Below are 25819 nucleotides of genomic sequence, written 5' to 3' on the forward strand. Positions count from 1 at the left end.
AAGGTTTTAGTGGTTATTGTATCCTAATTAACGTATTTAACATTGAATATAAGATATTGGCTATCCACTGCTTTAACTTATCATTATGTGCGAGGTTCGTAACCCATGAATTTTGATATATTGGGTAATAATGATTAGTCAGTGTCTAGCGGTGCTAGGATTGTACACTCATATCAAATCTTCCAAATAAAGCAAGATTTGATTTGGATATGTTTTTATTTTGTGAAAAAATCGTTTCATCGGGATTGGGCTTGAGATCTTATGCCTAGGCCGTGTTCGGGCCAAGGGTTGTGCGTTGTTGGGCTCAGTCTGCGAGGGTGGATTGCTCGGGCTTGCTGCAGTTGACGTGATACCTTGTGTTGATTGATTGTGACTGCCAAGTAGACATGCCCATGGTTCGTAAACCGGAGGTTCCGGTTCGGAACCGCCAGTTCTGGTTTCGAGAAATGTGGAACCGGAATCGAACCGTGAGGCTATTTCATAGTTCCGGTTCTGAACCGCCGGTTTTCCGGTAGTTTTTTACGGTTTTTCATGGTTCCGAACCGCCGGTTTCCGGCGGTTTTTCGCGGTTCCGGCTAGATTTCACGGTTTTCCGACCGTTTTTCACGGTTCCGGTTTGGAACCGTCCAGAACCGGCGGTTCCGGCACGGTTTCGGTTCGTAAAATTTAGAACCGAAACCGGCCCGCGGTTCAAAATATGGCTGTTCCGGTTCAAGAAAAAAGTCACGGTTTCAGTTCGGAACCGGAACTAGCGGGTTACGGTTCCGCGGGTAACCGCCGAAACCGAAAACCTTGGGCATCTCTGCTGCCAAGACTCTGGTCTCCATTGCAATGAATATCAATGAATTGGAAAGATTTACGAGAAGAAAGAAATGCTTAGGACTACAATTATCTATGTAGAATCATTTGATGTGTGGGGCATTGAATTCTAGTGACCTTTCCCTAGTTCTTATGGTTACTAGTATATCCTGCTTGTGTGAATTATGTGCCGAGATCGGTGGAGACTATTCCTACCCAACCCAATTTTTTGAAGATGGGAATCAAGTTTATTCAAAATAAAATCTTCACTCCTTTTAAAACACCAAGTGCTCTAATTAGTGAGTAGGGATACACTTCAGAAATTATTTGTTGGTTAATATGCTTGCAAGGTATGGTGGTGCTGGAGTTATCTGGAGATGATGCCGAGAAAGATGCAGACGAATGAGAAGAGAGACTGCACGGATTGTCAAGAGTCACTGCATTGTGTTAATGGAGAGCGTGGTGGACCATTATCTGCTTCGGGCGTTGAGGGATCTGATGCGGATGTGGGATGTCCCCATCGAAGAGTTGGGGCTCGTCTGCATGAGCAAGTCGATTGTATGGACGGCTTGGATAGCCTCAAAAGCTACCTTCACCACTGCCGCATTCTCAACTAATAGTGCATCATTAACTGTAACAAGACTAAGAAATTGAACTTCTTCTAGGAACAAATTGATAGTAACATAAATGGTGAATCTCTGTTTACATTAGCCAACAAAATTGTTTTGGTTCTCTCCTTTCTAAAGTAAATACATATGAATCAAATTATGTGGACTATAAAATAAACTCAATGATCATCTACTACAAATCTCTAACTCAAAAACCTTCCAGTGGTACATTTTGTTGAGATATGAATTGGGCATCACCACTCTCTGTCTCAGATCCATGGCTCCATTCCTCTGTTGATGATGATGTCTCATCAGCATCAGCATCATAAACCAGAGCAAAGGATTCAATCGGATCAAAAGGGACGACGGATTGATCAACATCAACTCCAGCATCAACAATGTCATCATCATCCAAACCTTGAAGGAAGGGATGAAGCAGCAGCATCTCACAAGTGAATCTGAAGTTGGAATTCCTAACAAAGCAGCCCTTGAGAAATTCCCTAGCCTCCTTTGATACTCCATTGGCAATTTCAATCACCTCTCGCCCTTCTCCTATCTTTCTCAGAATCTCAAGCTCCTCTTCCTTTCCCTTCAATGGCGATTTCCCGGTCAGCATCTCGTGCACAATGCAACCAACTGCCCAGATATCGGACGGCGCCTCCTGCACGTGATCCGTGACCGCCTCAGGAGACAAATACATCGGAGTCCCTTCCCAACAACAAACCCCCAATTTCCTCTTCTTGCTAATGCTAACCCTCCTCGCCAGCCCTAAATCCCCAATTTTGGCCCTAATTCCGCCCCTGATTGGAACGAGCAGAATGTTATCAGGCTTCAAATCGCAATGCACAAATCCAAGCTCGTGAATGTGTCTCAATCCTCTCAGAATAGACCTCGCGTGAAGCTTCGATTCCAATTCACCCAATCCTTCCCTGCCGGATTCCTTAATCCTCCGGGCTAAGGTTCCACCGGAGCCGTACTCGAGCATCAGATTGAAGGCCATGGTGCCGCTGCTGCCGATTGTAATCTCATCGCCGTAGCACTGAATTATGTAAGGATTCCTCCGCAGATTGGAGTAAACTTCCCTCTCCTTCTGAAGCGAAGCAGAGGAGGAAACCTCCGCAGATTTTACAGCCATCACCGGCGGCAGAGAGATGGATTTGGAAGAGGGCTTTCGCAGAGTAGCGAGATAAACACGCCCAAAACTCCCTTTTCCGATCATCGAAGCCCTAACCCATGCAATTCCATCTCCGTATGAATTCAAATTCAATGCCTCGTCCTCTCCTAACATTGCCAACAAACTTGAAGAAAGAAGCAATGGTATTGAAGGAAAAGGGAAAGTGATTGTGAAGAAGATGGCGATGGATTATATATATAGTTTAGGGTTTGCAATTAAAGAAGAGAAGGGAAGGGGTTTTGTTTTCTTCTTATAGCGAAGAGTTAAAGAATAAAAGAAACAGCTTTGTTGCGGTAAAGGAAATATATTAACGGGAATAACTGTCATCTGTACTTTTTATATTGGCAGAAATTAAGAAAAAATTATATTTACAATAATTAAATGGGTTAGTGTTAAAAAAAAATCCTTTAATTACCCAAAATTAGAGAAAGTAAAAGCTGATGGAAGAATTGGTGAGAGGATCTCCAAAATTGACTGAAATAGAATAGTGTTTGAATATATTCCAAGTTGGATCATGTATGAAGTTTCCTTTCCCCCTTCTCCTACCCAATTCACATTATGGAAGCAGTCAAGACTATTCCGTGTCTTCACCTACTTTTCTCCCATTCAATTCCAGATTATGGCGTTGCATCTCCACTTGTAATTAAATTCCCTAAACTCATCTCACTGTTGTAATTAATAAATACAGAGAAAGATGATCATCATATTTTTTTCCTTTTAACTTGACATAGGATAGGAAGCAGTTTTTTTCCATGTAAGAGCATCTCCAAGGGGAGAGGTAAACTAATATAACTATCATATTTATCTTTTTTATGAAAAATCATTCTCCATTTTCCACGGGTAGAGGTATTTGAGAAGGTATTATACATTTTCCCATTTTGAAGAGGTATGTATCTTTACCTCCCCATCAATGGAGAGGTAAAATCTTATAACTACCATATTTGTCTTCTTTTCATGAAAAACTCTTCTCCAGGAGAAAAGGTATTTGAGAATGTATTACACTTTATATTTTTTTAATGCATTTTGTACTATTATTTTATTTTTAAAAAATAATTTACCTTTCTATATGCATTTTCCCTTTGCAATATGTTATTTTTTAAAAGGGTATATTCCCTTTTTAAGAAGGTAAATATACCTTCTTCCCTTGGAGATGCTCTAAACCTTATACAATCTTCTTCGCATAATATAGATGGTAGTGTGCTAGATATCCAAACGAAGCAGTTATAAAGACAAAGGGTTAGTATGACAAGTCCTTGGAGCTAAGTAGATTGGTTAATGTTGTTGGACACGCCAGAAATTAGAAGAGACTCAAACTATTCATTTGGCCAAGTCCTTTGGCCTTTCACCTTGAGTAAACCTCCAAATGTTTTATGAGGTGTCTTCATTGGCAGACCTTTCATTTGGTATTTCCTATCTATAAATAGGTGAGGAGTTTGGAGTAGAAGAGCATACAAAAATCACAACAAAAGCATCCTCTTGTTCTCTCAACATCTTAGTGTGCATCTTAGGAGCATTGTCTAGTTCAATTCTCGGAAACTCTATCAAGTTCGTCGGTGCCTAGCGGGTTTGAGGTGCTTCTAAGGCTAAGAAGAATTCATTTTATCTTTGGGAGCAATACACTAATCATTGTTGGATTGTTTTATTATTTTTGTAATAATTTTCATTCAACTTATTATTGTATTTTCCTTTCGATTGTAAATAGTTAGAGTACCGTCTGTACACGGCTTGGGAACTTCATCCCAATATTTCTAACAAATGTCTCAAATGGAGCTTCGAGTACTGTAATTATAATTGCACAGTCTCAGTCTACTATAAATTGTCACATTGGTAGACAACACGTGTTTTAATAAAAAAATTGGTAAAATATAAGATTTAAAGTGTATAAAACACTCTTAAGAGAAAAAGCAAAGAATATGAATAAAATAGAAGAAAGAAAGATAAAAAAAAGTATCCATAGAGTAAATTTTCATCATTTTTAGTATGATTCTGGACGAATGAAAAGTTCATGGATGGAGAGTATATAAGATTTTGGCATTAGAATTCATTACTAAATCCCCAGAGTATATAAGATTTTGGGAGTAGAATTCATCATCAAATCCCAACACTAAAGACTCATGATAAAATGGAATATATACTAAACACTTGGTATCGATTGAGATAGGGATGTCAATCGGGCAGGTTCATTGGGTTTCGGGCCAACCCTACTCGGGTTGCGGGTCAATCGGGTGCGGGCTAACCGGGTTGTATTTTTTTCGGGTTATAAAAGTTCAACCCTAGCCTTAAAAACTCGGGTTTCGGGCTAGTCCAGCGGGTTAATCGGATTTCTACCGATAAAATTAAGATGCGAACAATCTAATAAATCATGATGAAAATTAGTTATATTTATAAAATATAAAATATTTAATTATGATAAATTTGAGATATATGCTTAAACTCAATCATAAACATGATCAATTACTAATATTTGAGATATTTTGTGAAATTTTAATGCATGTTTTAGAAATTTAAATATTTTTTTAGTGAGTTTAATTTATTTAACAATTATAATATTAATTAATATAAAATTGAAAGTTGTTTTTTTAGTTATCTATATCATAAAATTAGTTAATGAAGTGTCGAATTAGGAGTAAGAAAAGAAAATAATATAAATTTTATCGGATTTTCGGGCCAGGCCATCGGGTTTTCGAGTCTGGCCCTAATGGGTTGTGGGTTAATCGGGTGCGGGCTTATCGGGTTTTGATTTTATCGGGCTAGAAATTTTCGGCCCTAACCCTGTTAATTTAACGGGCTATTCGAGCCAGCCCGCGGGTTGCGAGCTACACTGACATCCCTAGATTGAGATATGGGCCTTGGACTCAAAGTCATTTATTAAACAAAAAAATGTCAAACTTACAAAATGACTTATTTTGGTTGCTCCTTATTGAACGAAAATGAGCCTTTTATCCTTTAATTCAAGACTACAAATCCCCATATATACAGTAACAGCATGTTTTATTTCTTGTGACCCAACAAATTAAGAGCAATACAAATCGGATCTCATTTGCTCTCATTTACACTAAACATAGGATCTTCCACATTTATATTCCAAAAGAGAGAAAATCAAGAGAAAAAAAAAACACGTTTATATCACACATAGTAACTAACATGTCCAACGACACCCTCCTCGGCCTGGGCTTCAGCCGCAACCCGGACGGCTCCGTTACCCGTACCATCGACATGCCCAAAACCCCCCCGCAATCCGACACCAACTCCCCTGCCCCGGTCCTGACCAAGGACGTCCCACTCAACCCATCCACCAACACCTCCCTCCGCCTCTTCCTCCCCCGAACAACCCTCGACCCCGCCACCACGGGGCCCACGTTGCTCCCGCTCATCATCTACGCCCACGGAGGCGGCTTCATCATCCTCAGCGCCGCCTCAGCCGTCTGCCACCTCTTCTGCTCCACGCTCGCCCTGTCCACCCCGGCCGTTGTTGCCTCGGTCGAGTACCGCCTTGCGCCAGAGCACCGCCTCCCGGCCGCCTACGACGACTGCATGCAGGCCCTCTCGTGGGCCAAGACCACCACCGATGAGTGGATCGTCAACTACGCCGACCGGTCCAGCTGCTACCTCATGGGCACGGACGCGGGCGCGAACATCGCCCTCCACGTCGGCCTGCGCGCGGCGGCCGAGTGTGGGGACGATCTCAAGCCGCTCGAGATCAAAGGGTTTGTCATAGAAATCTATAGGGTTCATCCTAAACTAAAATCAATTAGTGAAAGAGAAGTGATATGTGATACTTACATAGTGATTCAGATAAATGTTTACGCTGATATGAGATATAATTATACTCTCTTTGTCCCATAAAAATAAACATTTTTTAGATAACATGAATTTTAATATACAATTAGTATGTATAAGAGAGATCAGTGGAGAATGTGGCTAATTTTATTAGAAAGGAAAAATACTAAAAACAAAAGTGAAACATTTTTATGAGACAAACCAAAATAGAAAGATTGTCTATTTTTATGGGGATGAGGGGGTATTTTGAGTGTGTGAGTTGGTCAAGTGGTACATAGGAAATGTCCGAAGCCAGAGGTCTTATGTTCAAATTCTTTATGGAGCGGTCTTTAGATTTATATTCACTTACCAATAAAAAAAGATGAAGGGAGTATTTATTTTTCTTTCATTTGTCAATACTCTCTCCAAAATCCTTCAAGTTGAACTTTGAAGAGAGTGGACCTTTTTTTTACTGGGTTGCACCAACCTTCTAATGATATGACCCAAATTTAAATCATAGTCATTTTCTCAGTTTCAGTTAAATTTAACTACTACATTAGTTAAATTTTGACCAACAGTCAGCGATCTGCTCTGATAGCATTGTTATATTTATGTGAAACATTGTTATATTTATTTTTCTTTCATTCGTCAACAGGTTGATCCTACACCAGCCCTTCTTCGGGGGCATGGAGAGGACGCCGTCAGAGATGATGCTGGCCGATAACACGATTCTTCCGATTGTGGCTGCGGATTTGATGTGGGAGTTGTCGCTACCGGCCGGTGCTGACAGAGACCACGAGTACTGTAATCCGATGAAGGGAAAGGTGGCGCAGAGCTTGGGATTGATTAAGGAGAGAGGGTGGAATGTGACGACGACGAGCTGCGGTGGAGATCCGTTGATTGACCGGCAGAAGGAATTCGAGAAGGCGATGGAGGGAAAGGGTGTGACGCTAGTGTCAAAATATGCCGGCGGGGAATGTCATGGCTACGATCTTCTCGAACCTTCTAAAGCTGAATTGCTCATGTGTGCACTAAAGGACACTGTCCATGTTTCAAGGTAGATAATTTTACCAAAACAGAATTGTTTCATTTCATATCTCTTAATATTCATTTTATACTTCCTATGTCCTAAAATATGGGTCCCGACAGTTTGAATTTTAAGAATGTAAAAGAAAAATGAGTTAGAAAAGTGATGAAATGCATGTACTTTTATATAACGACTTTATAATAAAACGTGAGACCTAATTAGTATAAATATACTAAAAATGATAGTCAACTCTTATTATGAAACATATTAAAATGATAAAAGAGAATTCTTTTTATTAAAAGCTTAGAGCATCCACAATAGGAAGGACTTCCCCACGGACTAGCACTAGGGCATCCCAAAAACATCTTCTGTCACGTTACTATGACTTCTCATCCCACTGCCACATCACTAGGACATCCCACTAGGACTAGCCGACGCCCTAGTCAATAAAATAAATTGAAAAATACGATTAATTCATTTTAATTGTTGGTGTTCATCGAATATAAAAAAAATGAAGTGCAATGAGTTGTAAATATTGAGTATAAATATAAAAAAGTAAAAAGAAAATAAAAATAAATAAATAAAATGCGACGTCCTACCTCTTGTCTGTCGTCTGCCCACAATAGCAGACTAGCACCAATTCCGACGGACGAGCTCTAGTTCGTCTGGCTAGTCCGTCTGCCACTCACCGCCTACAATAGTGGACTAGCACACGGACTAGCGGTTAGTCCGCGCGCTAGTCCACTATTGTGGATGCTCTTATACCAAATGCTCACAACCCAAAAGGGAATACGACTCAGCTACAGAGAGACGAATGGAGTATTAAAAAAATTAAATTTACATGTAAATTTATACTTTTTCCGGACATCCTATCTCACACCTGCCACGTATAAATTTAACAAAAGACTAAAATGCTCTCAGTGACATTAAAGGGAGGCGGCGGCGTAAAAGACTCGAAATCGTAAAAGAAAATGTCTGAAATGATATTAAATTCATACGGATTCTTAAAATGTTTTTTAAACATATATATCTATGATATTCGACTTGGTTATACGTATGGGTCGATTTTCTAGTTCACTCTTTTATTAAATTAATTGTTTAGATTATAGAAAAGGTCAATCATGGAATCAGATCATTGGTTATATATTTTGATTAGGCTTGATAATTTGTGATGATGATACGCAAATTTTAAGTCTAGTAATTTTAATTCAACATTAGTTTTCGGCATTGAAAACAACAAAAGGAAGTACTTGTCAACATCATGCATGCATTCGTTATAATGCACAATATGAAAATTGAAGATGATGACCAACCACTCTTAATTGGTTCAACAAAAATATTCCCAGTTTGTCAAGGTCCGTGACTGCAACTAACCCCACACCATGGCTCACGACACCATTCGGTGAATACCTACGCCGCCAAGAGTTTGTCTCGCAATTCCGCCAACCACACAACATACTCCAACACAATCCACTCAAATATATTTGGGCGAACTTTGGCCATAACTACTAATAATTACATATTATATTATGCGCTTTATCGCTTCCAATTAAATAATTTTAGGATTTTAATTATGTATTTATTAAAACTCGTGTCTGGTCAAATTTAAGGGATGGGGGAGTATGTTGTAATTGCATAAAATAGAAACGAGAACTAGAATGGAGTTTAATTGGAGCAATGGACCGGGCCTAGCCCACTAGGAATAGGGTCAAACGGACTTACTCCAGCAACAAATATATTCTACCAGAATACTAGTACAAATTAGACAAATAATTCAAACTCAAACATGGAGATATTTTCGGCGGTGAGTTTATATAGGAAATTTAATTACTTTTCGAAGAAATCCTAACTCAATATGGGGACGTAATTATGGTGTCTGCAAATCTGTACATACATATATGTATTTTGGTCCCTTATTTGACATAAATTTGAAGAATAAATTTTTATTACATTATTACATACTCCTTTCGTCCCTAAATAATATGCACTTTAGGTTCAACACAGTTTTTAATATAAAATTGGTAAAGTAAGAGAGCGATAGAGAGAAAAAATAATTAAAGTATTGTTAGTGGAGAAAGGATCTCACCTCATTCGAGAGAAAAGAATTTCAAAATTAGAAAGTGCATATTCTTGTGCGAAGGGGGAGAGTATTTAATTATAACTACTATTCTTAATAGAAAATATTTTTAATTATCAAATGTGTAATCTAAAATATGTTGGCATTGTCAAACGTTAACTAAAACGATGTCATGTTTTAGACTGCTAAACAATAACAACATAATATTATACTGGAGTAAATAATTCATTTGTTGAGTTATGATTTATATCAAGTTATATTAGTGACAAAATCTTGATTGGTTACAAAATCAGAACAAATCAATAGTTTATAGGTGAAATCTAAAGCTGGTATTTAAAACCATGAAACGACAGTAAAACCCTAATCCCTTATTATTATTATTAGATAATTAACATTTTAAAATTATCAAATGTGTAATAACAAAATATGTTTGTGTTTTTCTGTAGTTTCTCACTTCTCCATACCGCAGCCGGTTAGTACGTTAATGTAAGCAAAGAGGGAACATCAATTAGTTAAACAGATCAATATGAAGCAATTATCAGGTAGAAATCTTAATACTTATCAAAAGATAATTGTTATTGACACTTAAACTTTTTCTCCTTTTTTACATAACAAAATATTCAAACAAGAAGATAATATATGGGACTTAAAACCCTAACCCTAACTAACAAAAAAAATCGTATTTTGCCTCCAAAAAATTGCATTTAAGTTTCACCAAGGGCACAAGGAATGCAAGGAGGAGTTTTGGAGTCTTGTGGCGGCGTGATTTGTTGCAAGCAATGGTCATGAAATATATGGCCGCACGGGAGAACAGCAACAGCCGGCAGATTTGGGCGCTCGTACATCGTTCCTCCTCCTGCCGCGTATACAACATCCAGTTTGCACAAGAAACACTTGTTCCCACTTGGTTGTAAAACTGATTTTTCTTCAAAACCTACATGAACAAGATCAAAACATATGTGAATAAGATGTTAATTAAAACCTATTTATCATTAAATGTAATCATACCGTTCCATTTTACGTGATGAGGCTTAGGTGGAATAGGATGCCTTTGTTGAGAGATTTTCTCATCTGGATCGCCCATGCTGTTTTTCTTTCGGTTGCTTTGTTCTCTTTGGTATTTATATTATTGGTTGATTAATTGTTTGATTTGCTGTTAGAAATATAATCTACTCCTACTAGTTTATTAGAAATATGCTTTACCTGTTTAAATTAGAGTCAAGATAGAATTTAAGTTCAATCCGAGTCCTATTTGATGGAGTACCAAATATGTTTATTCTAATTAAATTCAACCTTGACAAAAAAATAGATTTAGTAACATTCTAACAAGTAATTAACCTTGTTAGAAAAGGAAAATATTAAATTTAAATAAAAATAATACTAATATGTTTATTTTCTTATTTACATTACTTTTACATGTACTCCTTTAGACGTACATGTTTCTTTTGATCCCTTGTAATACGCATAAAAATAATATTATTATACACTATTAATTATCTTCAACTTAAAACTAGTATATACTTAGTAGTATAATTTAAAAAATCGAAGCATATCCATTGCTAATCCTTTCAAACTTCGAATTGGATGAGCATCTATATATACTAGCTACATTGTTGATTGGTGTTTGTCTATTGTTGTGAGTTTAGATTTTTTTCGATCTTATATATACTAGCTACATTGGTGATTGGTTTTTGTCTATTGTTATGAGTTTAGATTTTTGTCGATGGCGTTTAAAGCAATTATCAGTGTTTTGGTTTGGTTTTTTCTGTTGGCGCTGTTCGTAACGATTTGGGGTATTGCCACTTCAATGATATTTATCAACTCGGAGATTCAATGAGCGATGTCGGAAATCTAATCAGAGAGTATGCATTCACAAACTTTGCGAGACTGCCGTACGGCCAAACGTTCTTTGAGGAAGCTACAGGGCGTTGCTCCAATGGCCTTTTAATGATCGACTATATTGGTAAGATTAATATTAATTTGTTTTGGTTAATTATTATAGTTGCTTTTAATTTAGTTACAATCACAATTGTGAATATATGATGAACAGCAATGGCTGTTGGGCTTCCTTTGCTTCCACCGTACAAACACATGGGGACTTGGTTCAGGAAAGGAGTCAACTTTGCCATGGCTGGTTCGACCGCGTTGGCTGCTCATAACATCACGAATCCGGTGACGAATAGTTCTCTTGGCGTTCAATTAGATTTGATAGAGTCCTATTCTATTTACTTTCTGCATGCTCCCAAACAATTATAACTAAATAAAGAAATATATTCAAAACTAGTATGCATTGGTGTCGAGGGAATTCTATGTCTATAGACGCCTATATTAAATATAAGTGATATTTTTAGGATAATGACACACTAAAAATATTACTCCTCTTAGATTGATAGTATTAGTATTATACTAGTCCTATGTCAACTATATTAAGTCTAATTAAGAGGCAATGTCAAATTTTAGTTAATTTTTATGATTTAAATTTAGTGATTTAATATTTCGATTTTAAAATTTATGGAAGACTAGATTTTGAACAAACTTCATGATTTAAATGACTATTAATCTAATTCTAAAATAATTAAAATTTTATTAATTCAAATTCAATTACATAAAATTATAAATATTTTGAATTCCATTATACCTTATTTTGTTCTCTTTAGTAGTGGGCTATAAGTTTGAAAGTATAATTTGGAGAAAAGAAGAGGTTTGACAAAAATAAAATAAGTGACGTACGAATAGAGATGACAGTTATTCCCGTTAATGTCTTTCCTTTAGCAAAACGCAAAGCAACGCCGCTGTTTCTTTTATTCTTCACAATTTGGTTTAATAAGAAAACAAAACCCCTTCTCTTCTTTAATTGCAAACCCTAAACTATATATATAATCCATCGCCATCTTCTTCACAATCACTTTCCCTTTTCCTTCAATACCATTGCTTCTTTCTTCAAGTTTGTTGGCAATGTTAGGAGAGAACGAGGCATTGAATTTGAATTCATACGGAGATGGAATTGCATGGGTTAGGGCTTCGATGATCGGAAGAGGGAGTTTTGGGCGTGTTTATCTCGCTACTCTGCGAAAGCCCTCTTCCAAATCCATCTCTCTGCCGCCGGTGATGGCTGTAAAATCTGCGGAGGTTTCCTCCTCTGCTTCGCTTCAGAAGGAGAGGGAAGTTTACTCCAATCTGCGGAGGAATCCTTACATAATTCAGTGCTACGGCGATGAGATTACAATCGGCAGCAGCGGCACCATGGCCTTCAATTTGATGCTCGAGTATGGCTCCGGTGGAACCTTAGCCCGGAGGATTAAGGAATCCGGCGGGGAAGGATTGGGTGAATTGGAATCGAAGCTTCACGCGAGGTCTATTCTAAGAGGATTGAAACACATTCACGAGCTTGGATTTGTGCATTGCGATTTGAAGCCTGATAACATTCTTCTCGTTCCAATCAGGGGCGGAATTAGGGCCAAAATTGGGGATTTAGGGCTGGCGAGGAGGGTTAGCATTAGCAAGAAGAGGAAATTGGGGGTTTGTTGTTGGGAAGGGACTCCGATGTATTTGTCTCCTGAGGCGGTCACGGATCACGTGCAGGAGGCGCCGTCCGATATCTGGGCGGTTGGTTGCATTGTGCACGAGATGCTGACCGGGAAATCGCCATTGAAGGGGAAGGAAGAGGAGCTTGAGATTCTGAGAAAGATAGGAGAAGGGCGTGAGGTGATTGAAATTGCCAATGGAGTATCAAAGGAGGCTAGGGAATTTCTCAAGGGCTGCTTTGTTAGGAATTCTAACTTCAGATTCACTTGTGAGATGCTGCTGCTTCATCCCTTCCTTCAAGGTTTGGATGATGATGACATTGTTGATGCTGGAGTTGATGTTGATCAATCCGTCGTCCCTTTTGATCCGATTGAATCCTTTGCTCTGGTTTATGATGATGATGCTGATGAGACATCATCATCAACAGAGGAATGGAGCCATGGATCTGAGACAGAGAGTGGTGATGCCCAATTTCTATCTCAACAAAATGCACCTCTAGCTGGAAGGGTTTTGTTGTAAATGATCATAGAGTTTACTTTCCTTAACTGTATATGTTCAATTTATAGTCCACATAATTTGATTCATATGTATTTACTTTAGAAAGGAGAAATCCATAACAATTTTGTTGTTGGCCAATGTATACAAAGATTCAACATTTATGATATCAATTTTTGCATAGAAGCTCACTGTGTTAGTCTTGTTACAGTTAATGAGGCACTATTAGTTGAAATTGCAACCAACTAACAATCACTAGAGATATTTGGAGGAAGTTTAGAATGCGGCAGTGGTGATCCAAGTTAAGGTAGCTCGTGCAGACGTGACCCACCTCTCCGATGGGGACCTCCCACATCTGATCCCCGGAGGCGACTGATCCCTTAATGCCCGAAGCAGATTGTGGTCCACCACGCTCACCATCAACACAAAGTAGTGACTCCTGTGCCGGCTCAACCCTTCTACAAACATCTGTGTCTCCAGCAGAGCTCGTTGAGAGAGAGCGCTATCTAGATTCGTGTTCCCATCGTAGCTGATGATGGCAATAGAGTACTCGATCAGTATGCCGAGAGTGATGATGGCAATGGCCGAATTTGGTCTTGAAATGGTGCATCAAAGAAATAAATATAGCTGTCTTGAACACCATGCTCCTCACTTTGTGCATACATGATATTGGCTAGCATGTCTTTGAACCACACATGGCCTGAATCTTTTGAGGATGCAGAAAGCACATCCCGCAACTTTTATGTTCGACTCTTGCTTTTAGCTCTTTTCGGGTTAGTTGGATACTAAAAGGTCTTGACGAAACTCTGCCACCTAGACTAGATATCCTCCACAAGGTAGTAGTCTGTGTCATATTGACATTCATTGGTCGCGAACCTATTGGACACCCGACCATCCAACATGTCGTTTAAGACGTCAGAGTCGTTCAGGACATTGATGTCGTTATTTGACCAAGTGACACCAAAGAACGCATGCCAAATCCATAATTGTTAGTCGACGACGGCTTCTAGGATGCAGGGTTGTTGGTATATGACTATCTTATGCTCAATTTTCTCACTTCCAACGGAGAAGCTATGTCGTGCCTCCTGCATATATCAACAAGTATTGTTAGTCTTGGATTTTCGACGACATTGTCATATATTCCCGTTGGATGTGTCTCGAATGCCTTTGCGTGATGCTACATGCAAGTACACATCGCATATAGTCTAACTTTTTTCTTGTCTCGAGTTGTCAGAAGGTTGCCGTATATTTCTGAAGCAGGTCCCCTCATTACACTCATCTTTTATTATAAAATGAATATGTAAAAAGTGGGATCTTTATTTCATCAATTGAGTATACCTACTTTTAATTATAGTTCTTAAAACTCAAGCCGAATCAAAGTAAGATAGATATTTGTGGACAATTAATGCAATAAAAAATTACTCCACTTATTTCTATGAAATAGTATGCGTCTTTCCATTTTCATTCGTCAAAATTAGTCACATGGAGTATTTTTTATCTTTCTATTTAGTAACCATACATTTTCTCTCTTTCTCAACTATTTAAACCACTTTTATCTCATAATTTAATATTTTCGAATTTAAATTCATGCCCTATAATAATGAGACTGTTTATGGTGAACTTTAGGAGTTAGAAAATATGAAAAAAGAAATTGAATTGTGATGCGAAGGTTTCTTATCCTTTATTATAGACAAGCTTAATTGCGCTTCATCCATAATTGCGCTTTATCCATAATTGCATAAAGTTAATCTGAAAATGCATGGTAGCCAATTGTTTCAGGTGCCCACTCTCTAAACTAGCCATCTACACCTATGTGACACGTTAACCTACCTATAAAATTCATCAATCATACCCCACTTGCAGGTCAATTGTCACGTCAATTTCTTTAATTAATTATCACTACACCTAAGAACTCTATTCTTTTAGAGGTTCACAAAATTAAACACATGAGTTAAAAATGTACGCTTTATTTGACATCCAAAAATTAATGAATAAAATAGAGAAGAGAAAGATAATTAAAAATCATGACAACATCGATATCTATATTCGGAAATATTATGGAAAATCGTAATACTAAAAAATGTACTTATAAAATAAATACAAACATGTATAAAAAATAATTAAGTTTTTGAAAAACAAAATTGAATTTTTTTTTGAAGAATGAAACCAAAAATGTCTAGTTTTAAACTTTTAATTATGGGTTCTTAAATTGAAGTCAGAATCAATTTCTTAAATTTTGCGTTTTTGTTATTACTTATTCTTATCATAATAGACTTGTTTTAATTATATTTAATTACAAAACTAGTAGGAAATAAATTAGGGAAGATAAAAAGAGAGTAAAATAGATATTGAAATAAAGTAAGAGTGATTTGATGTTTTATTTTTTTTTAAAAAGAAATAACTTAATTTAGTTGAGACATTCCAAAAAGAAATACGACTCAACTTAGTTAGGACGAAGAAAGTACTTACATGAACAATAGTCTTTTCCTTCTCTATTCTACTTTATTCATTTTCTTTTTTCTATCATACTTTATCAATTACATATCAAAACTCATAATATTATTTATAAATGAGATTATTTTCATAAACACGAAAAATATGTAACTGTGATCAAATCTCAGTAATGGTTTACATTTACTTTCTTTTATATTTCTCAAATGACACAACGAATCAAAATGAGATAGAAACGGTGATAAGATTGCCTATAAACTAATCATCATTATATGTCTACAAATATGTCTATGTAATCGTTCTTCAAGTAATAGTATCACCGCATTCCCTATTCTAAAAATTGAACTGCTAACAACCATTATTTCTCAGTTCAATCAATCAAACTAAAATTAACTACAAATATGGAGTAGCAACACTGTAGCAAATATATATAATCAAGTATATATTATAAAAATATTAGATTTAAATAAATGATAAAATATTTAAAATATTATTAAAATACTTATTAAGTTTTATTATATGTAAAATATAATTAAAATTTAGTTGATGATAAATATAAGTAAATTTATAGAAGATTATACATACAATGTATTAAAATTAAGTACTTTTATTCATAAAAATATACTCATCTAAAAACAAATTAGTACTACTATTGTCTATTAGCTAATGTATATGAATTTTTTGATATTTATACTATATATAAGAGGTGTGATCAATGTTGAACTAATTTCAAAGATTGAACTAGAGATCAAACTAGAGCTATTAGATCTAGTTTTTTTTATGAGATTTGCTGATGTGTGAATTATTTCGGTCTTCATTACAAGTTCGTTTTACTTCATTGTAGTAGGTTTATTACTTCATTCCGGTAAGTTGTACCTTGAAAGTACAGTATTTACTTACTTCAGTAGGTTTTGAAATGATTCAACACATGCTTCATTCGAAATCCATCGAACTAAGTTTTTACTTTATTCACTTTAAAAAGTACAATTTATTCCATTATGTTTCTTACTTCATTAAAAAACGTTATTACGACAAGTTTTTAGTTCATTCAAATAGTGTACATCATTCATGTGCTTGTTACACCATTCAATTAGGCTATCATTCCATTTTGTTTTCAGGGTTGTGGCAGTGATGATAGACATGGTACTTTCTCCGTCCCTGAATAAGAGTTCGTTTTGCAATTTCCGTCTATTAAAAGTTATATTTCACTTTGACCATAAATGATAAGCATGTTTCACATCCCACCAACTTATTTCATTTATATTTTATTATAAAATTATTACTCTCTCCATCCCACTTTAGGAGTCTCATTTGAGTTCGGCACATATTTTAAGAAACGCAAAGGAAAGTTGGTGAAAAAATACTAGTAGAATGTCGGTCCTAATTTTATATATTAGTTTTATAATAAAATGTGAGTGGAAAATGATTAGTGGAATGTGAGGTCCATTACCATTTATGAAATATTCCAACTGAGACTCCTAAAGTGGGACATTCAAAAATGATAAACTAGAACTGCTAAAGTGGGATGGAGGGAGATATATAAGCTGGACTTATATTCTACTAATTTATTCAAATTACTTTTCTTTACATTTCATAAAACTTGTGACATAAATAAATATGACTACTATTATATGACATATGGGCTATTAAAAATTACGCTAAAGTTTCTATATTTGAAAATAAATTATTCTCCCATCTCTTCATTAAATATTTTACCTTTTTCTTTCAACTGACTTCAAATAACAATTATTCCTTTCTCTGCGAATAATAGTCTCATTTCATTCGGAACATCTTGAATGGGATGGGGAGTATATACTTCTCTCCTTACCCGGTATATGCTATTCCCCTTACCCGTATACTATTCCGACATTTTTGAACAATAACAATACCAAATAAAAATTTCAGATTTTTGTCGAAGAATAGTTCCGAAATTGACGAGAAGAAGCAGTCGCCAAAATCCAAAATCAAAAACGGACTCCGTGTTTAAATCTGACTCGGAATGGATAAGATCGTCAATGCTGTCCACGCCGCAAAAACGTCACTCCTTTTGGATAAGGACTGCTGTAGCTCACACGTCACCTTCCTCCCTCACTCATCTCTATATATACCCAAATCATTGAAGCTCAGCAAACCATTCCATTTTCTATCCTCTGCCAAGTTGCAATCCAATAATTCATTTCCGAACACCATTTTTTAATCTAGCCATCGTTTTCTATCTCCATTTTCTCTAATTTCGACCCCTATTGAAATTTACAGAACTCGGCATAAAATTGCTTGGAATTTCTTCAATTCAATTTGAAAGAATGGCTGCTGCTGTGGGTTGCGGGTCTTCCTGGGCTCAATTCAAGGATATCTCGTCGCGAAGAAGTTTGAGGAATAAAAATGGCGGTAGTAAGGGATTTAGGGTTTCGTGTGTGTCTTCTACCGTGGCTGATCCGTACCAGACACTGCGAATTCGCCCTGGTTCGTCGGAATCTGAGATTAAGAAGGCCTTTAGGCAGCTTGCTCTTAAGGTAATTTCTCAGATTTTTGTTCAATTGCATAGAAAAGTCTTATTCTAGAAAATTTAATTTTGTGGGATTCTGAAACTGGAGTCTGTTTAGGCATTGCTGTAGTTAGAATATTGCTGATATTTAGTTGAATTACAATTGGGGATTCCTTATTTAAATCTTGCTAGGATCTAGGATGAATGGATAAGCAGATTTTTTTTCCCCTGTTTTGGAAGAAGCTCATTATAGTAGCCTTGAGATTACTGATTTTTCCACTAAAAACATGATTAGTTTTCAATTCCACCCAAAATAACAAATTTCTTCAGTCCTTTTGCCTTCCTATTAGCTTTGTTGACTTTTCCTCAAATTGATTTGCATCTATGCTTGTTAAAATTTCCAATTGATTGTGCTTGGTTATGTTATGTTTACTGACGTTTTGATTTTGGTGTATTGCAGTATCATCCAGATGTCTGCAGAGGAAGCAATTGTGGCGTCCAATTTCACCAAATCAACGAAGCATACAATGTAAGCAACCACACACACAAACACACTTTGTGCATCATTTTAGCTGTATTGACAGTTACATTTGGCAGTGTTGATTTATTTTGTGAGAGTTGTATTCATGAATTGGTGCCAACATTTGTAAAGTTTGTGTCTTTTTCATACATTATTACTTGTCTGGGACCAAGTTAGCTGATGCGTCGCTCTCAATCAATGTTTATGTTTTCTTGAAATGGTGTTCTTTCCTGACACGTTTCTTCTTTAGATGTGCAAGTTCATTTTTGTTTCTTGAATGATTTGGGTGTGTGACTGGCATGATTTATGATGATTTTTGCAGATTGTAATGAGTAATGTGAGGGGAGAATCAAGTGGGGTGGAGTATTATTATGAAGAGGAGGAGCAGGTTAGTGAAGAACAAGATTTGGAGCTTTGGGAGGAGTGGATGGGGTGGGAAGGAGCTGGGATTCGTGATTACACCTCACATATTAATCCATATATTTGATTCATCTATGTTTTCATCCATAAAGCCCACACTTTCACAACCATTTCCAAGTTGTGAATGGAAGATGAGGTTTTTTTGTTTGTACAGAGTAATTTCCTTTCTATGTTTTAACCCTTGTACATAGTTCTTTTTATGGGGATGGGGGAATGACACCCCTCTATTATAATAAGTAAATCTTCTTGCCCTTTTAGAAAGAGGAAAATAAATCAAGTGTTGATATGTTTTGGGATTTGAAAATTTAGTAGCATTTGTTCTTTCATCATCTTGGATTTTGTCTGTGTTATTGGTGAGGTCTGCATTTTAATTATCTCTTATCGATTTTCTAGTAAAAAAGAAACAATTAGCCAAATACTTCTGCTCTATTGAAAAACTCGAACTTAGACTTCAAATAAGGCCTTTGTGAAAGTATACTCACTTGATTCAAAACTTTCTCACTAATGAAATGATAATAGACTTCAATATGCCTCATTCGAGCATGAAAAACTAGAAAAAGCTACAATATCTTGCTTCTTCGAACAAAACGAAACTACAACTGTGCCAGAATCAAAACAAGTAACTTCTACAACCCAATCAACATATGCAAACCCAGTCAATAAGAAGTCATTACAACTCCGGTGAATTTTTATATAAAAATATTATAAAGATACATTTCTTTTGAATTAAAATAAATGATATGGTTTTTAATTTTAATCTCTTGCTCTAACCCTCTTCTAATTTAAAAGAAATAAATATCAAAATACTTCCCAATTCCACAAAATAATGTCTTATTTTGTCATTTTGAAGTATCCGCGATTTAAAGTCTTATTTACTTTTTCTCATTCCAAGTAAATAGACCCTACCATTCACCTATATCGATATACTCATATTTAATTATAAAATTATTATTATATAAAAATAGAGTCCATTCCACAATGGGTTGAGTGTGGGGCCACCCATAACACGGGAAGTAGTGCTTCCATTTGATTTTTTCATTTTAGGCTATTTTAATTGCTTGAAAATCAAAATTAGAAACAGAAAACATGAAAAAGCAACAGACTCATCTAGAGTTGCTAGTAATCAGTAACTGATTATTTGATCGTTTCTTCTTCTCCACTATAATCCATCCTTCCCGCCGCCCCCAATCCTCGATTCAGGTAATTCCCGAATGTCACTCATTACTTTGATTGCAATCCATCTGCAAACCGCGCTTTCTCTTGATTTTGTGATTCTGGATTCGGATTTTCTCGACGGATTCATGCACTCAGTAGACAAACCCTAATTTTTCTTCGATTATTTTGCTGCTCTAATCATTTTGCGTCAATATTGCGGATGCTTGTGAATTACCTTCCGTTTGAGGCGATTATATTGTTTACTGTTGTTCGGGGTTTTTTCTTTTTCTGTTCTAAACTAGAACTTAGGTTCCTTATTTGTAGTAGACTTTTTTTTTGTTCCGGGTTTGGGAGAGACGCATGACCCTTATGCGTCTCCTTTTATTGAGACGCATGACGATCATGCGTCTTTCATAGAGACGCATGAGGGTCATGCGTCTCTCTTTTTTTCCGGTTTTTTTTAAAGACGCATAGGAAGAGACGCATGATCCTCATGCGTCTCTAAATACATACAGCAATGAGAGAGATTGTATGAGTACTGTGATTTTTGCGGGTTTAGTCAAGGGGGCAGGTTTTGCAGAAAGTAGGAAAAAGTGAGAAGAGAGAGAGATTGTTTATATCAGTAAATACTCATCGGAAATGTTGATTTGAAATATCAGTAAATACATAAACCACAACAACAGTACTATTGTTTATATTCCATCATAAGATAAGTTTGTAAATAAATCATTAGTAATTTATACGTTAACCTCCCCTGCATGTTCGATCCAATCTTTGCCATCTCTCTCTCTTCTCACTTTTTCCTACTTTCTGCAAAACCTACAAAACCTGCCCCCTTGACTAAACCTGCAAAAATCACAGTACTCACACAATCTCTCTCATTGCTGTATGTATTTAGAGACGCATGAGGATCATGCGTCTCTTCCTAAGACGCATGACCCTCATGCGTCTTTAAAAAAAACCGGAAAAAAAAGAGAGACGCATGACCCCCATGCGTCTCTATGAAAGACGCATGATCGTCATGCGTCTCATTAAAAGGAGACGCATAAGGGTCATGCGTCTCTCCCAAACCCGGAACAAAAAAAAAGTCTAGTACAAATAAAGAACCTAAGTTCTAATTTAGAACAGAAAAAGAAAAAACCCCTGTTGTTCGTGAATCGAGTTTCTACTAATTCTGTTTCACTTCCTGGTTTGGCCTGTTGACGTGATGATGAGGCGATTATATAGTTTTCTATTAATATGTGACTGTGATTCAATTTTGTTGGCACTGCTCTTAGCTTGATAAACTGTTGTTGATTGTATTTAATTATCCATATGCAATAAATAGGTTTATAAGGTTATTAATTGCGGGGTAAATGCCAATATTTTATTGTTTGAGGTGGCTATAAAAAATTGTTTTTGTGATGGAAAACATAAATGTGTTTATTTCTGTCTTTGGAGAAGGAATGGATTAGGATTTAAAAGGTTAATTGTGGGGGGTTTATGTTTTCCTCTGCAGTTGTGGAATCTGTTCAGTGATGGCAGACCTCAAACAAAGTCTGCTTCCACCAAAACCTGCGTCGGCTATAAATTTGAGAGACAATTCATACCGGCCATCTGCCTCTGGCCGTGTCCCATTTCAGGGAGTTGATGTATCAGGCTTGAAAAAGCGTGGGCAGGGCCTTCGATCATGGATACGTGTTGATGTAACAGGGAATTCCCAAGTGATTGAGGTTGACAAGTTCAGTATGATGCGTCGATGTGATCTTCCTGCACGTGATCTAAGATTACTAGACCCGTTATTCGTGTACCCATCTACCATCCTTGGCAGAGAGAAGGCGATTGTTGTAAATCTTGAACAGATCCGATGCATCATTACTGCAGATGAGGTTTTGCTCTTAAATTCCCTTGATAGCTATGTTCTGCAGTATGTGGTGGAATTGCAGAGACGGTTACAAGCTGCCGAAGTAGGTGAAGTTTGGCAGTCTGAGGGTCCAGATTCAGGCAGAAGGAGAGGAGGCAGAAATTTTGACAATATGTTCGGGAACATATCTCCGGATTACCTGCCTTTTGAATTCAGAGCTCTTGAAGTTGCATTGGAAGCAGCCTGTACATTTTTGGATTCTCAGGTATTGTTTAGAGAATGCTCGTGACTGCCTGAACTTTCTTTGTTTATCGCTTATTTTATTTCTTAATTGATAAGAAACATGATTATTTATAGAACTAAAAGTAAAACAGAACATGGATTTTAGAACATAAATTTTTGTAGCTACATGACTGTGATATGTAAAAGGATATTCTTTATGATTTCGGAAGGGACCAAGAAAACCTAAATGTAACACCATCCCACACCTTTGCTGTTTTACATCATTCGTCTTTTGATTTCTATTTTTTGGTGTTAAAGTACAAATGGATGTAAGAACTAAGAAGCATTGAATATTTTCTTTGATGTAAGGTAAAACTTTAGAACTGGATATCATTGCAGTACCTAATTCTTTTATCTTCCATCTATTTCTTTCTTATTCAAGGTGTTATGATCTTGATACTAATCATACAAAGAAGTAGCCCTGACTTTTGACTATTTTGGGCAGGAATTTTGGATGTACGTATTATAAAGGATTAATTGTATAAAATATAAATTAATATTAACACAACGACAAAATTTAGCAGTTAAGAAACCAGTCTGAATGTGAAGCTCGACAAGGCTTGATAAAAAAATAAGGAAAGAGCACCTCTGAGAAGGAGAGCTGTATAACAGTCATAATTCCTAAAATTCTGTCCATTAATACACTTTGTATAATATAATTGAATGTGCATTTCAAAAATATCCAAATATGATAGGCAGCAGAATTGGAGATTGAAGCATATCCGCTGTTGGATGAACTTACTTCAAAAATCAGCACACTGAACTTGGAACGAGTTCGTAGACTAAAAAGCAGGCTTGTCGCATTGACTAGGAGAGTTCAAAAGGTATGTAGCTAGTTTATATCAGCTCATATCCAACTAGGTCTTTTATTTTAATATTTCTCTCTTATTTCTGCTCCCTTTATAGTTGTATTATTATCATCTAGGTCAGGGATGAGATAGAACAACTAATGGATGATGACGGAGACATGGCCGAAATGTATCTCACTGAGAAGAAAAGGCGCATGGAAACTTCATTTTATGGTGATCAATCTTTGGTAGGATATAGATCAAATGATGGTGGATTATCTCTCTCTGCACCTGTTTCTCCTGTTTCATCACCTCCTGATAGCGGCAGGAAGCTTGACAAATGCCTTAGCATATCAAGAAGCAGACATGAAAGTGTCAGGAGCTCAGAAAGTGCCACAGAAAATATAGAAGAGCTGGAAATGTTGTTGGAGGCCTACTTCGTTGTCATCGACAGCACACTGAACAAGCTGACCTCGGTATATACTCAACATTTTCCTTTTTCATCTGTCCCATAGAAAACATTAATATTTAACTTTTTTTTTCACACTACCCCACCACAAATTGTTACAGTTATAACCTTTTCTCTACTCACAATACAAACAACATTAAACAGAGACAATATCTCCCCTCACAACACACAACAGTAGATTTCTTATAAGATGTGCCCAAAGATTTGGGCATCTTTTTATGAGTCATTGGAAGTATATAATTATGATATTCAGTTTTCTGCGTTACTCCAACTCCGTTGGTTTTAACAGTTTGCTTGTATTAATTCAGTTGAAGGAGTATATTGACGATACAGAAGATTTCATCAATATTCAGCTGGTATGTGCCTTTCTCTTCTGGTAAATATAAATTGACAATACAGAAGACTAGTAAAAACATTCCTGGTAGTGTTGAAACTTTTTTACTGCAATATAAATTGTTCTTGTATCTTATAGATTATGGTGTTGGATGAAGGTATTTGTATAGTATAGAACTTTGTGATGGTAGAATTCTCAGGGCAGTCAGGGGCTTAATGATGTCACTCTTAGCCGTTGTTTTATTTTAAGCGCCCCAGTTAGCAACTATGAATAATCACAATCTATCTGCAGGATAATGTTCGGAACCAGCTTATACAGTTTGAGTTGTTATTGACTACTGCAACTTTCGTTGTTGCAATATTTGGAGTGGTAGCTGGTATATTTGGCATGAACTTTGAGATACAGATGTTCAACAACCCCGGTGCATTCAAATGGGTCCTAATAATCACAGGAGTTAGCGGAGCCATCATTTTTTCGACATTTTTATGGTTCTTTAAGTATAGAAGACTGATGCCACTGTAGATGACTGGATGAAAATGCAGGCTACTGAGGCTGGAAATGGCCAAGTATAATTGTACAAAAATATATTTGTGTTAGTTGACCTTTCTTTGTAACTAGAAAACTTTTTGATAGCTCCTTACTGCAGTTTGCTTTGCTGCAAGGATAGAAAGATATGTCATTAAACTAAGTTTACAGGAAAAATAAGTGAGCTTTAGCATTGATTTTCAGCAACACAGCCGTTGTCATATACTACTTATTACATGTTTTTCCTTGTGCAAGAATACACACAGGATTTATATTATTTTAGTTAACTTGCTTACAGCCATATCATATCCCAATGAAATCATAGGATTGAAGAATTAAATAATAATGGGAAGTAAATGGCCCCTATAATTTTCCGAGGAAATAATGAGAATTAAAACTATAACACGGGCAAAGGAGAATTCTTGGATATGTAAAGCAAAACTATTCTGATTCTTAAGCCCTTATAATCAATCTGCTTCACAATACTAAGAAATGTCATTGTAGCAGTACATTTTTCATTTATTTTTGCAAGTAAAAGATATGAAAATAAGTTGTTCCTCAAACTCGAAGAAAACCACATTTATAACTCATGGTGCTACGAGGATGGAGAGTGGAAAATGGACTTTCTTAACTTGCTGTGGACGAACCAGTCGAAAGCCTCGCACTCCTAGCTTTATCAGCCCTTTCCATGTAATCTTGATGAGATTGTTGCTTTGACCCTTTTAAAATGAAAACTAGGTTTAGAGATCTAGCTGCCCCTTTTGAACAACAATTGAGATCCAAACAATAAAATAGATGGAGGAGATACTTAAGCAAGAATAACAAGGTATAAGCAAGTATAGAAGGATTACAGCAGAAGTTTTTATAATATTGGGGAATAACCCCCCATATCATTCATTTGTGCCTTTCTTTACCTGCAGTATATGTATTCTAGAAGTTAGAACTTCGGAAAAGAATTCCGTCCATATTTCAACATCATTTAATCTTTAATAAAGAGCACATGATCTACACTTGGTTTTCAGAAGCATGTTTTATATCTTTTGACTATCTATTTGTTCATTCTACCAATGAACAAAACTAGTAA

The 25819-nt window shown here is 36.4% G+C and overlaps 5 protein-coding genes across 5 annotated transcripts; 4 read left to right on the forward strand and 1 right to left on the reverse strand.

Moving 5' to 3' along the window:
• Window positions 1-1499: 1499 nt before the first annotated feature.
• On the reverse strand, window positions 1500-2865 carry LOC121780924 (mitogen-activated protein kinase kinase kinase 20-like). Its single transcript, XM_042178581.1, has one exon. It carries the CDS (start codon window positions 2692-2694, stop codon window positions 1615-1617), a length of 1080 nt encoding a protein of 359 aa, XP_042034515.1. The 5' UTR covers window positions 2695-2865; the 3' UTR covers window positions 1500-1614.
• A 2859-nt stretch (window positions 2866-5724) lies between these two features.
• Window positions 5725-7400, forward strand: LOC121782713 (carboxylesterase 1-like). The gene is made up of 2 exons (XM_042180663.1): window positions 5725-6287; window positions 6995-7400. The coding sequence occupies exons 1-2, from the start codon at window positions 5725-5727 to the stop codon at window positions 7398-7400; spliced, it is 969 nt and encodes a 322-aa protein (XP_042036597.1).
• A 4921-nt stretch (window positions 7401-12321) lies between these two features.
• Window positions 12322-13600, forward strand: LOC121781257 (mitogen-activated protein kinase kinase kinase 20-like). The gene has a single exon (XM_042178998.1). It carries the CDS (start codon window positions 12399-12401, stop codon window positions 13485-13487), a length of 1089 nt encoding a protein of 362 aa, XP_042034932.1. The 5' UTR covers window positions 12322-12398; the 3' UTR covers window positions 13488-13600.
• A 4429-nt stretch (window positions 13601-18029) lies between these two features.
• On the forward strand, window positions 18030-19643 carry LOC121783026 (chaperone protein dnaJ 8, chloroplastic-like). Its single transcript, XM_042181061.1, has 3 exons — window positions 18030-18427; window positions 18860-18928; window positions 19242-19643. Exons 1-3 carry the CDS (start codon window positions 18218-18220, stop codon window positions 19404-19406), a joined length of 444 nt encoding a protein of 147 aa, XP_042036995.1. The 5' UTR covers window positions 18030-18217; the 3' UTR covers window positions 19407-19643.
• A 718-nt stretch (window positions 19644-20361) lies between these two features.
• On the forward strand, window positions 20362-24942 carry LOC121780840 (magnesium transporter MRS2-1-like). The gene is made up of 6 exons (XM_042178477.1): window positions 20362-20539; window positions 21993-22602; window positions 23315-23443; window positions 23545-23883; window positions 24185-24232; window positions 24502-24942. The coding sequence occupies exons 2-6, from the start codon at window positions 22012-22014 to the stop codon at window positions 24730-24732; spliced, it is 1338 nt and encodes a 445-aa protein (XP_042034411.1). The 5' UTR covers window positions 20362-20539; window positions 21993-22011; the 3' UTR covers window positions 24733-24942.
• The last annotated feature ends 877 nt before the right edge of the window (window positions 24943-25819 follow it).

The sequence above is a fragment of the Salvia splendens genome, chromosome 20, assembly GCF_004379255.2.
Source record: "Salvia splendens isolate huo1 chromosome 20, SspV2, whole genome shotgun sequence".
NCBI lineage: Eukaryota > Viridiplantae > Streptophyta > Magnoliopsida > Lamiales > Lamiaceae > Salvia > Salvia splendens.